Source organism: Trichomonas vaginalis, chromosome V (genome assembly GCF_026262505.1).
Source record: "Trichomonas vaginalis G3 chromosome V, whole genome shotgun sequence".
NCBI lineage: Eukaryota > Parabasalia > Trichomonadida > Trichomonadidae > Trichomonas > Trichomonas vaginalis.
In genome coordinates, this window is record NC_067207.1 from 31696859 (window position 1) to 31712895 (window position 16037).

At 32.5% G+C, this 16037-nt stretch overlaps 10 protein-coding genes across 10 annotated transcripts, besides 4 other annotated features; 4 read left to right on the forward strand and 6 right to left on the reverse strand.

Moving 5' to 3' along the window:
* Nucleotides 1-419: 419 nt before the first annotated feature.
* On the forward strand, nt 420-1554 carry TVAGG3_0438950 (HCP-like superfamily protein; the record flags this gene model as incomplete). Its single annotated transcript, XM_001328215.2, has 1 exon — nt 434-1402. One exon carries the CDS (start codon nt 434-436, stop codon nt 1400-1402), a length of 969 nt encoding a protein of 322 aa, XP_001328250.1.
* A 669-nt stretch (nt 1555-2223) lies between these two features.
* TVAGG3_0438960 (protein serine/threonine kinase protein) lies at nt 2224-3252 on the forward strand (the record flags this gene model as incomplete). Its single annotated transcript, XM_001328214.2, has 1 exon — nt 2224-3138. One exon carries the CDS (start codon nt 2224-2226, stop codon nt 3136-3138), a length of 915 nt encoding a protein of 304 aa, XP_001328249.1.
* Nucleotides 3253-3739: 487 nt separating this feature from the next.
* Nucleotides 3740-4519, forward strand: TVAGG3_0438970 (YhhN family; the record flags this gene model as incomplete). The annotated part of the gene is made up of 1 exon (XM_001328213.1): nt 3855-4388. The coding sequence occupies one exon, from the start codon at nt 3855-3857 to the stop codon at nt 4386-4388; it is 534 nt and encodes a 177-aa protein (XP_001328248.1).
* A 265-nt stretch (nt 4520-4784) lies between these two features.
* TVAGG3_0438980 (MIP02973P family) lies at nt 4785-6102 on the reverse strand (the record flags this gene model as incomplete). The annotated part of the gene is made up of 1 exon (XM_001328212.2): nt 4831-6102. The coding sequence occupies one exon, from the start codon at nt 6100-6102 to the stop codon at nt 4831-4833; it is 1272 nt and encodes a 423-aa protein (XP_001328247.1).
* Nucleotides 6103-6721: 619 nt separating this feature from the next.
* TVAGG3_0438990 (uncharacterized protein) lies at nt 6722-7519 on the reverse strand (the record flags this gene model as incomplete). The annotated part of the gene is made up of 1 exon (XM_001328211.1): nt 6722-7519. The coding sequence occupies one exon, from the start codon at nt 7517-7519 to the stop codon at nt 6722-6724; it is 798 nt and encodes a 265-aa protein (XP_001328246.1).
* A 191-nt stretch (nt 7520-7710) lies between these two features.
* On the reverse strand, nt 7711-8757 carry TVAGG3_0439000 (uncharacterized protein; the record flags this gene model as incomplete). Its single annotated transcript, XM_001328210.2, has 1 exon — nt 7711-8757. The coding sequence occupies one exon, from the start codon at nt 8755-8757 to the stop codon at nt 7711-7713; it is 1047 nt and encodes a 348-aa protein (XP_001328245.1).
* A 282-nt stretch (nt 8758-9039) lies between these two features.
* On the reverse strand, nt 9040-9636 carry TVAGG3_0439010 (nitroreductase family protein; the record flags this gene model as incomplete). Its single annotated transcript, XM_001328209.2, has 1 exon — nt 9087-9629. The coding sequence occupies one exon, from the start codon at nt 9627-9629 to the stop codon at nt 9087-9089; it is 543 nt and encodes a 180-aa protein (XP_001328244.1).
* A 156-nt stretch (nt 9637-9792) lies between these two features.
* Nucleotides 9793-9829: a mobile genetic element.
* Nucleotides 9830-10406: 577 nt separating this feature from the next.
* Nucleotides 10407-10444: a mobile genetic element.
* Nucleotides 10445-11161: 717 nt separating this feature from the next.
* Nucleotides 11162-11357: a mobile genetic element.
* A 1332-nt stretch (nt 11358-12689) lies between these two features.
* Nucleotides 12690-13259, reverse strand: TVAGG3_0439050 (uncharacterized protein; the record flags this gene model as incomplete). The annotated part of the gene is made up of 1 exon (XM_001328208.1): nt 12690-13259. The coding sequence occupies one exon, from the start codon at nt 13257-13259 to the stop codon at nt 12690-12692; it is 570 nt and encodes a 189-aa protein (XP_001328243.1).
* Nucleotides 13260-14676: 1417 nt separating this feature from the next.
* TVAGG3_0439060 (uncharacterized protein) lies at nt 14677-14904 on the forward strand (the record flags this gene model as incomplete). Its single annotated transcript, XM_001328207.2, has 1 exon — nt 14677-14904. The coding sequence occupies one exon, from the start codon at nt 14677-14679 to the stop codon at nt 14902-14904; it is 228 nt and encodes a 75-aa protein (XP_001328242.2).
* Nucleotides 14905-15487: 583 nt separating this feature from the next.
* Nucleotides 15488-16037: part of a mobile genetic element that runs on past the window's edge.
* On the reverse strand, nt 15669-15989 carry TVAGG3_0439080 (uncharacterized protein; the record flags this gene model as incomplete). Its single annotated transcript, XM_001328206.1, has 1 exon — nt 15669-15989. One exon carries the CDS (start codon nt 15987-15989, stop codon nt 15669-15671), a length of 321 nt encoding a protein of 106 aa, XP_001328241.1.

Here is a 16037-nt window from a genome sequence, read left to right on the forward strand (position 1 = left end):
AATAATGATTTAATTGGTTAAATTTTATGTTTTCCATATAAAATATTTTTTTCAAAACATTTAATAAAAAAGTGACATTTATTTGAGTTCTCAAAATCAGAATTTCAACTATAAAAGCCTTCACAAAAGATTTTGATTTGTGAGTATGCTCTTTGAGGCTTCAACAGGGCTTTGAGAGGAGGAATCTCTTATATTGCAAAGAAAGCAAAGGATAATTTAATAAAATCTTGAATTGAATTCTTCCAAATGACTGTTGGAGTTTTCATAGGCCTAGCAGATCGCTTAATCATTATTACGTAATGGTTTCATCGGTTAAATTTTCAGTTCTCCATAAAAATATTTTTTCAGAACATTTTAAAATAAAAAGTGACGGTTACATCGGAAAATTTTGTAAAGAATTTACAAATATTCAATTTTTTTTATTTTAAAAATCATGGAGAACGCATTTTTGATGACTCCTAAAGAATGCAAGAGCTATATGTGGTCATATAAGGAAGATGAAGACCGTCTTGAAATTGACCTCGAACTTAATCAGCAAGAAGTTGAAAAATTCAACTTTTTATACAATCAAGAACAAAACTCGCTTAAATGCACAATTTCCGATAGCAAATATCCGCTTATCTCCGGTATATTCTATGGTGCCACCCGTTATGCTGAGTACGTTCAAGATGGCACTAAAGTTATTATTACAATCAAGAAAGCCGAAGGAGTAAACTGGCCATATATTATGAAGTCTCCGATTGCTGAAGATGGCGATCTTGATTTTAACTCAACATTCTTGAAGTTCCTTGCTACACAAGATGAACAATTAGAAGTTAAGGGCAAAGCCTTATTGAAAGGTGGTTTCATTCCAGCCATGATGTACTATGCTCAGAAGGCACTTGATCAGGGCAACTATGAAGAAGCTTATGCTATTTTAGAACCAGCAGTATATTATGACGGATATTTACCAGCAATTTTGTTGCTTGGTGAAGCTCTTCTTGACAAATGCCCAGAGACTGCATCAAGATTACTCCAAAGAGCCCACAAACTCGGGAGCGCAAAGGCTGCACAACTTTTGGGAAATTTAAATAACCCTTTGACAAAATATAAACTGGAGAAAGACTACAACCTTGCGATTTACTACTATAAGTACGCAATAGAACAGAGAGATCCTGTTTCTATGGTTTCTCTCGCTCAAATGATCGAAGAAGGCCTCGCTCCAGAGACAGGATTCACTGCTGAGAAGTTGTACGAAGAGGCTCGTGCTATTGACCCAACAATTGTTATCCAGAAACGCCATGGAATCCCATTCAATCTTTCTAAAGTTGGAATTTCTAAACCACTTATTGTTGGCGGAGCTGTTATTGCAGCTGGCTTCCTTCTCTATAAGGGTATTAAGCGCTTCATGAATCATAAATAAATAAGTTTATTTTCTCTTACTTATAAATTTTTTTTGGATGAAATTAAAGTTGTTAAATCCGCAATATGTAAACACATATATATTACTATGAATGAGTTATATAGTGTTTTGAAATGATCGACTCAAATCATGTAAAAATCATCTTCACGATAATTAGAAATGATATATAATATAAATTAATGAAATCATTGCTCAAATACTCATATAGGTAAATCGTTGTAGTGATGATTGGCATATAAAACATGAGATATTGAAATTTATCTCCAACAATTACATCCACACTTAACAATAATTCAAACTCATCCGTATAAAATATTAGTACGTATTATTATGGATTTATTCTTAGATATTTTTAATCAATTTGGCCAAATTTTTGAACTTGAAGATTGATTTTTGAATAAAATCAGACAATTTTATCTATTTGTGGATTATAAATTTGGATTCAAAAAATTCAATTTCAAAAATAATCTAGATCTATAGTAATAATTTTATTTTTTTGAAAGTTCAGGACATTTTTCTGAATCATTTTGTATCGTTCAATGTTTACTCTCAATTTATACTATTGAAATAATTTTGTCTATTAACTTCTATTAATATCAAAGAATCACTTTTCAATTTTAACGTCTATCACTCAATTTTTTTGCAATTGTTGTAAAGAAAAATGTGGTGTACCACAGTATATTAAGCAATATTTTTATTACTCAGAATTATTTTTCAATACTTTACAAAATCTTCCTCAATTGTATAATCGAAATTTAAAACATTAATAAGATAGAAAACAAATTAAATAAATTCAATCTTCTCAAATTAAAATTCAATTTATGGAGGAACGTTTCCGCCAGGTCCTCCTTCAACAAGAATATGTCATGTTAGATTTATTAGGCAAAGGCGGTTATGCAGTATGCTACAAAGTTAGAAGCTTAAAATGGAATACAAATTTCGCTTGTAAAATCGTATTAATGAATAATGAACAAAAGAATGGTTCAATAGAATCTGTACATGACGAAATTAACGTTTTAGTACATCTTTATCATGCAAATTTAATACATTTATACGATAATTTCATAATTGATGGATACGGATATATGATTATTGATTATTGCCCCAACGGTTCAATCAAAAAGTTTAAAAAGAAAGGCTCGCAAGTTACTCTCCCATTACTCTCGTTATTTTATCAAGTTTTACAAGGTTTACATTATCTCCATCAAAATGGTTATGCACACCACGATATCAAGAGTGCAAACATACTTCTTGACGAAGATAGAAGACCAAAACTCGCAGATTTCGGAATGTGCAAGCATTATGATGAGGGAAAATATTGTCATTCTTATAGAGGCTCAAAACAATTTGCATGTCCAGAGATACACCAGCATTTACCATATGATCCTTTTAAAGGAGACATTTGGTCTTTGGGAATTTGTTTTTTCGAAGTTATTTTTCATAAACTTCCATGGCCTAAAAACAAGGAACTATTACAAGCTTCGATAATTGAAGGCGGCCCAATTATCCCTCCTAAACTTCCCTTTAATTTGTCAAAATTATTAATGAGGATGACCGCAATGAACCCAGCGAGCCGTCCAACAGCTTTGCAATGCATGGAATTTCTAGATTATGAAAGAGCTCAGGCTCACATTCCTAATTTAATTCAGCGTAGACTTAAGTTTGCGATTTGCATACCTACAGATATTAAACGCGAAAATAATGTCTTAGGTTCATCAAAAAAGAACAAAATATAATATTAGCTTGTTTGTATATAAATAAACTGTTTGTATTTTCTTTTAGTTAAGTTTCAATTTATCTATACCAGATGTTTAGTCACCGGCTTTAAGGAGTGCAAACTTCAAACCCAAATTGATTTTTTTTTTCCAAATATTTTATAAGTTTCTGTGACTTTTGAATAATAATTAATTATTACCCGATTTTAAGTAAAACAAAATGCTAAACAAGTAAATAATCATCTTATCGATTATGTTCAGATCGATTTCAGAGTTAGCTTGCCAAAGGGAAGACAATACTTCTGCTAATAAGCGTAACTATATGCGTTTGCTCGTAAAATTTTAATAATGCTTGTTGTTTATCCGAAACCCATAAAAAAATCATCGGAATTTTTGAATCAAAAAATCGGATCAAAAATTAATCGTCTAGATTGAATAGAACTAATAATCAGAAATAGAACTATTGATCAGTTATTCAATTGTAATAAAAGTGACATCTATCTAATCCGATTGATTAAATTTCATCATTACAATTCAAATGCATTAAATAATATATCACTTTTATACCCTGAAAATTTCAATAGTAATTACATTATTTTAAAAATCAAATTGAGTCGCTCATCTTCTTGTATCTTTACATTGCAAATGCAATAATAATGATGATCAACTTCTTCCTAAAGCCCCATGATCACTATGGAAGAGTCAAGATGGTTTATTTCGTAACAAAATTCTTAATCATGCCTCTCCTTGCAGCATATTATTACTTTGAATCTGAAAAGCTTTATACTGGAGTTATAGCTTATACAATTTTACACTGGTTTGGCGATATGGTCCTTTTCTTTAATTATAAGTTTTCGCTTCTTGTCGGCGGAATCTCATTCACTATCGGTTATATTACCCTAGCAAACGCATTTACGATCAATTGGTCTCAATTTCCAGTTATTGCAATATTTCTTGCTCTGCCTTTTATTGTTTATCAGCAATATAAGATTTCAGAGTTTGTAGATGTAAAGAAACCAATCAGTATCTGTATGTTCATTTACTGCTGCATTTTGGACTATTGTCTGATTCGAACTGCAGCACGCATCGATCAATATGGCTTTACGAATATATACTTTTTGCTTGGCTATATTGGCTATGCCATCTTTATGCTTTCTGATTTTATACTCATTCTTACGATGTGGGGAAAAATCAAGAGACCATGCAAGATGGAAATATTAGGAACTTACATGCTAGCACAATTGATGCTTATTATAGCAGTTATGCATTAATCTTTAAGTTATATTTTTCTCTCTTTAATATCTTTTAGAGACATTGCAATAACGAACTTAAAACACTTAACTTTCATTATATTTTACTCTATTTTGCTTTCCTTTATCATTTTTTTTTTGAAATATACCAAACTTTTGTCAATTTCGCAAGATAATTAGAGGATCATAATTATGTAGAAAAATATAACGAATAACTACCAAAATACAATGATATCTCTATTATTACAAAATATTTTGTGATTAATTGTTTGGAATTCACCAAATTTAACTCAACTACAATCCCTTACAACAGGGTATAAAGTCTTACTCTATGAATTCGATTTTTGTTGCTAATGAATTTTTCAATTTCAAAAATCTAAAGATATATTACATGAGAAATAGAAGTGTTAAAAATATAATTCTCTCATTTGGTAATAAAATCGAAAATTTGATTTTTAAAATCTTACCAAGTTGTTGATGATGATTCACTTTCTTCATCATCATCTGAATCATCTGATCCAGCAACTGCATCTCTGATTGAAGCAGCTCTTGCAAGAATTTCCTGGAGAGAGAGTGAGTTTGGATCGACATTTTCGACTTCTGGTTTCGGTGGTGGAGGAAGAGGCTTTGACTTATCGACCTTCTTGAGCTTGAAGCCACCTTGCTTGATGAGATCTAAGTGAGTCATTGGAGCTGGTGCTGGCTCTGGTGGTTTTTCAACCTTCTTCAGCTTGATGCCACCCTTGAGCAAATCTGCTGTGGATGGTGCGCTTCCTCCTGGTGAAGCTCTGCCGCCTGATGGAGGAGGTGGTGGAGGAAGATTTGCTGGAGGAGGTGGTGGTGGCGGAGGAGGTGCTCCGCCAGCAGATTTGGATGGAGCAGATGGAGCGGCTGGTTTTGAGGCAGCTGGCAATGAGACAGAAACTGTTGCCTTGTAATTTGTGCCTGCTGTAGTTTGGAGAGAGATTGGAACGGCGCCATGAGAAGCTTTACCCTTTGATGGTGGGCAAACAAGGGCAGTTGGGCGTGGCGGTGGGGAAGCAAGAGCGCTGATCAAGTCTTCTGAGCCCTGCTGGTTATCTGCCTTCTCTTCTGCCTTGCGTGATCTCATCTGCTCGTTTTCGAGTTTGGCCTTCTCCTTTCTTGCCTTTGCTTCGGCTTTCTTTTTCTCTTGCTCTGCTCTGATGTTGTCAATAAGTTCTTGCTTGTATTGGATCTTGACGAAATTAGGATTAGAGTGAAGGATGTTGAAGTTGACAGTCTTATTGGGATCTGATGGATCGCAACCCTTGGTAATTGCTTCGAAAGCTGAGAAGTCTGGTGCGGGGTCTGCCTTTGTGATGACTTTCTTAACAAGTGTTGGTTGATCGAATTCGAATTCCTTGTTAACATCGTCATCGTTTTGAGCATCCTTTGGAATTGGGAAATCTGGAGAGCTGTAGGGCCAGAACTTCCTGTTGGTATTCTTAACGACTTCAATGGCACCTGGTAACTTTGCCTCAAGAGCTTTTGATCTTTCTGAGATGTCTTGGATTCTCTTAAGAATGGAATTCACTTGATTTGCGATGTCAACGAATACTTCCATTGCATAAGCTGTTAAACATTCAGATTGGCGAAACAAACCTACTGTTCGAATGTTTGCAAGGGTATTTAGCTTCATATCCTCAGGGAAACCCTTAAATCGGACAATACCTGGGTGGCTGTCCAGTGCAACGATTGGGCGAGCGGGAAACATTTTGAATCAATCAAAACGTTATTTTGTCAGAAATGACTCGTTTATGAAAACCCATTTTTGGTGACATTTTAGAATATTTTCATGTTACAGAAATCGATGTTTAATTTCAATTCAAAATTTGTGACACTTCAAAATCTCGACGGTTTGTTTTACGAAACAGTCACTAAATTTTTATTATTTTAACTCCATTTGCATCACTATACATTTTTATTTTTTTATTCCTTTCAAAAGATTTTATTTTGAAAGGAAATCAAATTTTATATCTGACTAATGGAAGACCAACAAAATGAATCGGAAATTTCAAAAAAGCATAGAGCTCAATTTTATAAGGTATTATCTTATTAAATAACATTCAAAATTACAATTTCCGAATCTAAAAATGTAAAATTCGCTATGGATTCAATTTTAATTGACGAACCATAATGGCTATGGAATTTTATGCATATTTCTTTATTTAAACATTCTGAAATTTTGCTGCTGTTGCAATATGGCGAAGAATGAGTTACAAAAACGTGAATGAATAAAGAATTGATGATACTGGCCAATACAAATATCAAAAAACCAAAGAATGTATTAAAAAACAAAACAGATTATTTTTATTAATAAACATTGAACATATCTAATTATGATATGCAGGATCACTATAAGCTAACTTTTGTCTTATGCTCCACCTTAAACTATCGCGTCTTCTTTCTGGAGGAGGAACATAGTCTGGGAATCTCTCTTCATACAATAATCGTCTTCCTTTCTTTGCAGCGACCGGACCTTTCTTTTTATTTGGTTTAACTGGTGGTGGTCGGATAAATCCACCTACTAATTCCTTTTTAACTGCAGGGTATGGATCAAGCTTTCTTTCTGATGTTCCAAAGTACATAGGAACATCCACTTCAACACCATCATCTTCTGGTGGATCTTCCATGATGATATCACGACATTCTTGTAAGTTTTGATCAAGCTGATCAGCTTTATTTCTCAGATCTTGTATCCTTTTAGCCCATTGAGCTGTTTCTTCATCATCATCGTCATTATTTTGTAATTTCGAATTTGAAACAGGATTATTTCTTTTTGGTGATGATTGTTTCGAACTTGAGTTAATTTTTGTCTCTTTACTTGGTTTCGGCGCTTGATTTTCTTTCATTAATGATGCTTTTGAGTTAATTGATCCTTTTGATTGCGAAATTCTGCTGTTTTCTTTAACAGGTGATTGATAAGTTGGAGATACAGAATTCTTTATAGGTGGCCTTTTCCTGGGCTTGATTTCTTGAACTTCTTCCTCTTCTTCTGTTTGAGAATCTGTTTCTGCGTCATTTTCATCGTTAAGCGATAGCATAAACTCTTTTAATGTTTCTGGATGGATGTTTTTATATCCTTTTTCTTCAAGAAGTCTGCGTACTTCATTTTCGTCTAATTTACTCATGTTTTATGAAAATGACCGTTTATTTATTAGAATTCCTCAAATATAAACGATTTCTAAATTATTTCTTTAAAAACATGATATACTACTAATTTTACATCTATACTTATGTAATGAAAGACTTTGTAAACATTTTTGAAAAATAATTTTTTAAACAAATAGATAAAATACAAGTATTACTGACATACATATTATTAGAAGAAACTGGAACCTTTAACAGTATCCATTCTATCTGAGTATATTTGAGTTTCCATTCTTATTGATTCTTGCTTGAGCTGACGATTATCTTTCTTTATTTGTGTTAATGACATATTAGATGCTTTAATACTCTGATTTAAAATCACGTTTTCTTTCAAGATTTCTGTAAGTTTTCTTTCTTGATTATTAAGATCTTCTGCTTGCTGCTGTATTCTCTCAGAATGCGTTTTAACTGCATCAATAGCGTCATTTATTTCTGCTTTCATTGTTGTCTCTTCTTCCAAATATTTAGTTTGGAGTGTTCCGCGTAATTGATTTAATTTATCAAGTTGTTCTTGAGCATGTTGAAGCTCACTTTGATATCTTTGGATCTTTTGGTCTGCATGGTGTCTAACTTTTTCTAAATAGTCTTGGTTGCCTTTCTGTTTTTCAGCATATTGATTCTTGACTGATTCAAGTTTAGCTTGGTTTTGTTCTTGCACTAATTTATATTTTGTTTCCATTTCTCTCTGTTTCATTACATTTTGCATTCTAATATTCTTAGTAGAAGATTGAACTTCGGTAATTTGAGCATCCATTTCATCAATTTTCATGAGTAACGCATGCATTTTATTTACACTATCTGTGTTATTAGTATTAACTTTGGTAGTTTTATTAAGAACTCTTTCAGTCTGATCCATTTTCAAAACTTCTAGTCTATGTTTTAGATTAGCTAACTCAGCCTCTTTGCGTGCTCGCTGTAATCCTTGTCTATGGGTTTTGTAAACGTTAGATCCATTTGAAGCCAATTCAATTTTAGTTTTCATTTCAGCAATTTCGTTTTTATATCTTTCGTCATATGATTTTAACTCTTCCTTATTTTCATCTTGAAGCTCTTTCATTTGTTGTTTGAGAAGTTCTTTTGTATCATTAACTTTTATTTTTAAGTTCGCGATTTCATTGTTGAGAATAGATTCTTTTTTAATGCATTCTGCTTTAAAAATCTCAATCCGCTCTTCTGCTTGCTCTATTTGTGTTTTTACCTCAGCAATATCACGATTCATGTCTTTTTTGATGATTTACCATGCTTAACGTACATATTTTTTTTGTATAAATAAACGTACAGTATTCCAATATCTTTATTCTAATAGATACACATCTAAGATTGCATCACTATAAGATTTTCTAACTTTGAAGAATATTTATTCATTCATTCACCAAAATATACTTTTGATATCTTGGATATTTCATTGAAAAGTTGCAAAAATGCGCGAATAATAGAAACAAAAGCATAAAAAGACAAATATATGCATACATTATACACAATTATTGTTAAATTAATAAAATTCGTAAAAAATATTTTTATTTTATCACTGAAATTCAAGTTCGGAGTTTATTCAAGGAATGTAACTTTACGGAGAACCTGCTTTGGATCAACATCTGTATTTTTGGCCTTTCCAATGCCAATGCCTAAGCAAAGAGATCCTGGAGCAAGATTGAAGAGTTGTTCAACCTGTGGACGAACAACAATTCCCATTGCAACAGTAGAGAGGCCGATTGATTCAGCAGCTGTCATGATACTCATTGCAAGAATGCCTGTATCAACGCCAAGGACCATTGGATTGGCACGCTCATTCTTAACAAGAAGAATAAGAGAGGAGCAGTCGTACATTATGATTTGCTTGACGCCGTATCTCTTTTGACGATTAATAAAACGTTCTTTGGACTTATCATCCAGTGCACTGTAAACAACATCGTTAGCCTTCTGGATAAGTTCCTTGTTTGTAACAACAATGATGTCGTTTTCTTGGGCATTCAAAGTAGAAGGAGAATTCAAGGCAGCATCAAGGATTTTCTGAAGGTCTTCCTTTGGGATAACATACTCTGGGTCGTAGCATCTGATCGAACGACGTGCCTTAAGGACTTCAAGAGCCATAATGACAAAATGTCACTTTGAAGGAACTCTCAAAATATTCTGATTGTTACACTTTTCAGAACATTCATTGGTAAAGATAAGGGATAAGTTGACCTAAAAATAAGAAACTCCTTTACGAAAACCGATTTTATGGAGAAATTCATTTTTATTGTTACATATAATGTAATAAACAGAAATTCATCAAAAGTGACAGCTCTCAATTTTTTGACATTTGTAAATTCTAAATTGAATGAGAAAAATGAAATAATACTAAGCATAATACAATATTCTAGATTTAATTATAATTAGGAAAAAGTTAGTTTTGAGAGTACTTTTCATAGGCATATAGAATGAAATCTTCTGAAAAATAATATCACATAAACTCATATTATTTTCTAATATATAACTATTTTATATAAAAATCAAATTCAATGATCTTAAAAGCGAAGGATAAACCTCAAAATTTACGAATATAATGAGTGGGAATAGGCGTAAAGCAAAAATTGATATTTCATATGGTTTTATGATAGATAAGCATTATATTCCCACTCATTATATTCGTAAATTTTGAGGTTTATCCTTCGCTTTTAAGATCATTGAATTTGATTTTTATATAAAATAGTTATATATTAGAAAATAATATGAGTTTATGTGATATTATTTTTCAGAAGATTTTGTGTTCTTCTTCAAAATTTTATTTTTTTATTAAAAAGAATCTTTACAAAATATACATTTACTTTAATTACTATTTAAAAACGTGCTCTATCAAAAGTTCCAAAAATTCAATATTTTAGCTTTTCTGAGGTGTCACTTTTGATGAATTTCTGTTTACAACAATAATGCCCATTGGTCATGATAATTTATGCCATGCAATGAAATCAGGAGAACCGATTTATAAACCGGTAAAATTCTTTCAAAAATTGAATGCTTTTTATTGTATGACTTGTAAGAAATTAATTTCAATAATTCTACACACCCGTAAAATTCGAATTCTATTTGAAATGACGACTTCATAATAGTGTTTACTGGAGATCATTCATCCATTAAATTCATCTTTCTTAAAGCAGCTGGTTGCAGGATACGGAGCGTAAATAATACATTAAATTTGAAATATGAAAAGATTTCGAATATCATGTGACTGGGAAACATTCTATTCAGGATATAGTAATGTTAAATACAAGGAAATCAAAAATGAGAATCCCAATGGATCAAGTTATTATGTTCTCGAATGCAATTTCTTAAGGGTGCACACGAGAGGATCATGTAAACTTCAGAATTTAGAACCTTATTTTTAGGCATTATCTTGGCTACCTATTTAGGCTCGAAAAGCAAAAAATATCAAAAAATACAACTTGACTCCATTATGACCCTTTCATTGAGGTAGTTTTTATCCGCTAGTATTTTCCCTTTGAATCTCTTTACAATTCGAAATCAAATTCAAATCTCAGTAGAAGAAAGGAAGAATCGACTTACTACGGTTGTAATACGAATAAATACATATATTTAATTATTTTTATTTACATAATAATTGTTTGAAGCTCATATTCCATCAAATTTTTAGGGCTGTACAAGATTTAAAAAAACATTGCCGGGTTACCGTAGAGGCCTAAAAAAATCGCGCCTCGGCGGCAAGCCGCCTCGGCATTAAGAATGCGCATCTAAATTTTTATATGTCCTTCTTTCTTTTATTTTTCCCTTCCATTTCTTTTCTTTTTCTTTTTCCCCTCCTCTTGCTCTCATTTACCTTTTTTTCCTTTTCTCATCATTTTTCAAAATTTAAAATTTTTATCAAAAATCTTGCCTATAAAAGCAGACTATGGAACCTTTTAATGCCTCTTAATCAATATTATACAGCATAAAGCATATTAAATGAAAGTAATTACGTATAAATTTATTTTATTATCTTATTTATTAATTCTTTAGCATGTATTGTTTAATATTAACTTTTCTGTACATTAAATATGATATCTCCAAAGTATGAATGCCTTGTAACGAAACGAAAACTTAATTTTATGTTGAATATTTGTCACAAACATTAGATTATTAAAATATATGTTGGATATCCCTTAGTATGAGACTTCATGACTCTTGTTGTCTAACGTGAGCTTTGGATTGCAAGCTCTGTGGTTAACGAACATAAATTAATTGTAAAGTTTTCAAAAATTTTCATTGTTTCTATCAGCATCTATTTTTCCTTTAAAATAATATATTTGTATGAATACAATATTTAGTAATTTTTTTATTTCCCATAATTTCATTCAAAATTTCAGAAAAAATTAATTTCTATTCAATATTATTTCAGCTTCAAAACACTTCATTCTTATAGATGTTGATTCACTAAAGTGTGATTCTATTTATATGAGGTAGGGGCATGAGGCTCGGCAAGTCTTATTGCTTTTTACCTCAATTTAGGTATTAAATGATTATAATGATTCATAGTGGCCGCTGCTGACTGGCCATCAGCAGTCCCCTGGCCAAGATTAATATAATTATTTAATACTTATCCAGTTTTACATCAATAACAACAAAGCTAATCAATCATCATTCAGAAATGCGGGAAATTACTACTAATATTAAAGATTGATAGACATTAGGCTGGCCACCTTCTGTCTAATATCTTTACGAATAAAAATAATACTTTTTAAAACAAATTATTTAATAAATTTTATTAAAAAACAAAATCAAATATCAAATTGATCATCATTCAACTTGATGAAGAAGCGGCATGCTACATATTCTTCTTTGCATGATTCGTTCATTGAATTTCTTGTCTTTCGCAATTCAGATATTACACGTTCTACATCTGCTTCACTGCACGAAAGTGACATCATCCTTTTTCCAATTGGTCTTATTGCTTTTAGTTGCTTTATGCCATTCATGTACCAAAACTTGCCATCATTTTGAGCAAGATGATGACCCTTTATAAGATGGGAATCATCTTGCTCTATGAAGAAATCGTAAGCATCACTCAATTCCTTGCTCTATCGTCTTTATTGATCGTTGGATCAACTGTTGATTCGGCAATTGCTCTTTATCTGAGGATTGTTATCATGAATGTGTATAGATCTTTTATCTCTTCATCTACAACATCCCAGACCAAGGAATTCCTCGAACCATCGGCATTTGTTTCGGCTGCATGATCTCGTTAAGCATTTGTTCCTCTTCTGCTTGCTGGATCTCTTCATCATGCTCGGCTACCTCGTCAACACATTCTGTTCGTTCTTCTTCAAGGATTTCGCCGAGTTTCTCAAATGTGATCTCGCGATTGATGATCCTCAGGGAAGGAATCGTTGGGACTTGCACATCTTTCAACTGCATTATAGGTGGATAGCTTGTCTTTCCTCCAAAACCCTTCTTGTCTCTGATGATCTTCCTTGCTAACGGTGTAAAGCCGAAAGCAAACCGAAGCAAATCAATTCTACCATATTCTTTCATATCATTTTTGAATATTGTAGTGATTAATCGGAGAATCTCTTCACCATCTGGCGTTAATCTTCCTGCCATTTCATCCAACATCCCTTGGCACTTTTGTATCATCAGGAATGCATAAGCACCCATGGACTTGTTGGATTCCAGCCATAATTGAAGTTGCTTTCTTCTATACGAAAAAAAGAGATCTGACGTTGTGTCAGATCTCAGTAAAAGTGACATTTACATGTCAAAAAATATAATGAGTTTAAGTAATTAAAATTGAGGGTGAGAGTAGTATTTTATGAAATAATATCTCTCACCCTCCAATTCATCCTATGGCGCCGAAAAAATTTTGGTGAAATGTGGTCGCATTTCACCAAAATTTCTCGGCGCCATATAGAGAACTAGAGCCTGTGAGGTACTGATACTATCCATGTACCTCGCAGGCTCTAGTTCCAAGCCAAAATGGCTAAAAATTGCCCGCAATTGTCACATTGCGGGCAATTTTTAGCCATTTTGGCTGGGAATTGGAGGGTGAGAGTAGTATTGTATGAAATAATATCTCTCACCCTCCAATTCATCCAAAGGCTAATATTTTCTACATTTCCATAACATTCATTTCAACGGAAACTCATTCAAAATTCTATATATTTAATTTTTCAATCTTATTCAATTTCATATTCAAAATTAATTTGAATTACATTCAAAACATTTATACCTTATTAATAACATAATATCATTTGTTATCAATATACCAATTCGGCTGTTCTAATTTTGGATTCCCATTCATAAATTGATCAATCTATATTGAAACCTATTCAAATTATTTTCTTATTGATAACATTTTATTTTTATTTGTCTTCAACTATTCATTTATTTTATCATTATTTTTCGATTTTTTTTAGTTTCAAATTTTTTATTATCTTTATTGTTTTTTATTTTTCTAATTTTTAAAATTTCTGCTTAGAATCTTAATCTCATTTTATTTTTCAATAAAAATTCATGTTTACCAATATTCAATCACTTTTCTCGTTCCCCAAATTTTTATTTTATCTTAATCGTTACTAATTTCTAACACATTCTTTTTAAAAATTATTCTGATCGTAATTTTAATTTCGCCATTGTAGTTATTCACTAATTTTTAGTTCATTGTTGTTTTCTCATTGTCCAATTTTATTTTCTTCACTTTAAAGATTTTTTTAAAAATTTTACAATTTGAATTCAACTTTTGTGAAAAATATTTTTTCAATAATATCTTTCAAAATTATTTATATTTTCTATATTTTATTCAATTGTTCACAATTTATTATTTATTCAAAATTCATTCTCCTGGATATTTATACCCAAATAGACTTTCACTGGCTAGAGCAATCTCTAACCAGGTTACACCAACATCAAAAGCTATCGTTGCTATTGACTAATGTTCCACTCAGCGATGGTACATCACGTAATTGCATTAACAAGTTAACTTACTACAAAAGCCTTCTGTGCTTTCGTCTTATTACTATCGAAGAGTTTTACAAGCACTCGTCCAGAGAATTTACAAGTTTATACATATTCCATAATGGAAAATTCTACAATTGCATTGAAGTCTTACCAACAAAAGATGAGATCTTGTTGAATCGATACTTGGAAGAACAAGAAATTACACAGAGTAATGGTTCTACTCCTCTTAATAGCGCACAACAACAGCTCAGACCCAGCAATGGTACATCTCCTCTTAGTAGTGCACAACAACAGCTCAGACCCAGCAATGGTACATCTCCTCTTAGTAGTGCACAACAACAGCTCAGACCCAGCAATGGTACATCTCCTCTTAGTAGTGCACAACAACAGCTCAGACCCAGCAATGGTACATCTCCTCTTAGTAGTGCACAACAGTTAAATCCTCAAGCCACTCCTTCAAACCAATCATCTGGTACATACAATCAAATTGCTCCTAATCCCATCAGTTCCGATCAATCAAGTCAACGTGCCAATCCTCCTAATCTCAATCTCGTCCGCACGACCAGTTTGTTGATATTCCACTTTCCCGTGGTAGACCCAAACAACCAGTTCCTGATGATCTCATGCAGGCCATTCTCAATTTATTCGAACAACATGGGCGACATGGTATCATCCCCACTTACCTTAGGCTTAATAAAGATATAGCATTCGCCCATGAGCATGAACAAGATTTTGTTCGAATAAAAGATGGCCTGCTTCCAGTTATGAGCTCAACACAGGACTGGTTTCAGAATGTGCAACGTGACAAGCCTCTCAATCTTATCTCTAAAGAAATCCCCGCTGACATTAATCAAGATGATAACCCTACTCCATATGCTATAAATTTACAAAATATCAAATATCTTCCTCTCCCTCTACCTCAGGCTCCATCAAGGCATATGGTCGAAAAGGCTTTTATCATTCTTGGATTAACACGTCCACGGGGACCCAAGAGACCTAAATGGAGGACAAGATACGAGTCTAGTTAGTATACATATCAAGTGTACGGAGGCACTGCGCGCCTCCTTACCCATTATATGTGAATTTGACACTTTACAAAACCATTAACGTATATTTTACAACACAAACAACAACACTAACCTAACCTTAAATATTTACAAAGCCGCCAACCACTTCACCTCACTAATGTAAAAATAAACGTTCTCACTTACAAAAGTATTGCAACTCCTCCCATTGCTGTGCTTCACATAACAGCTCATAATCTTCTGACTCACTTTCTTCTTCATATAGGTCAAAATCACTGTCAAAATAAATGTTAGTAAGTTTTGACAAAGCTAATGAAACACGTTTACCGTTTGTATCGTATGCTTGTATAAACTTTCCATTCTTCATTCCTTCATAAACGCTCAAACTAACTTTACCCTTTCTCCCTCGTATCTGATAGAATGTATTTTCACGAGGAACGAAGAACAAATTCTTGAACTCATGACCGTTGTAGTTTGTTATCTCAATAGTTTTCGTCATTTATATAAAAATAAAATAAAAAATAATTTTAAAAAATAAACTTAAAAA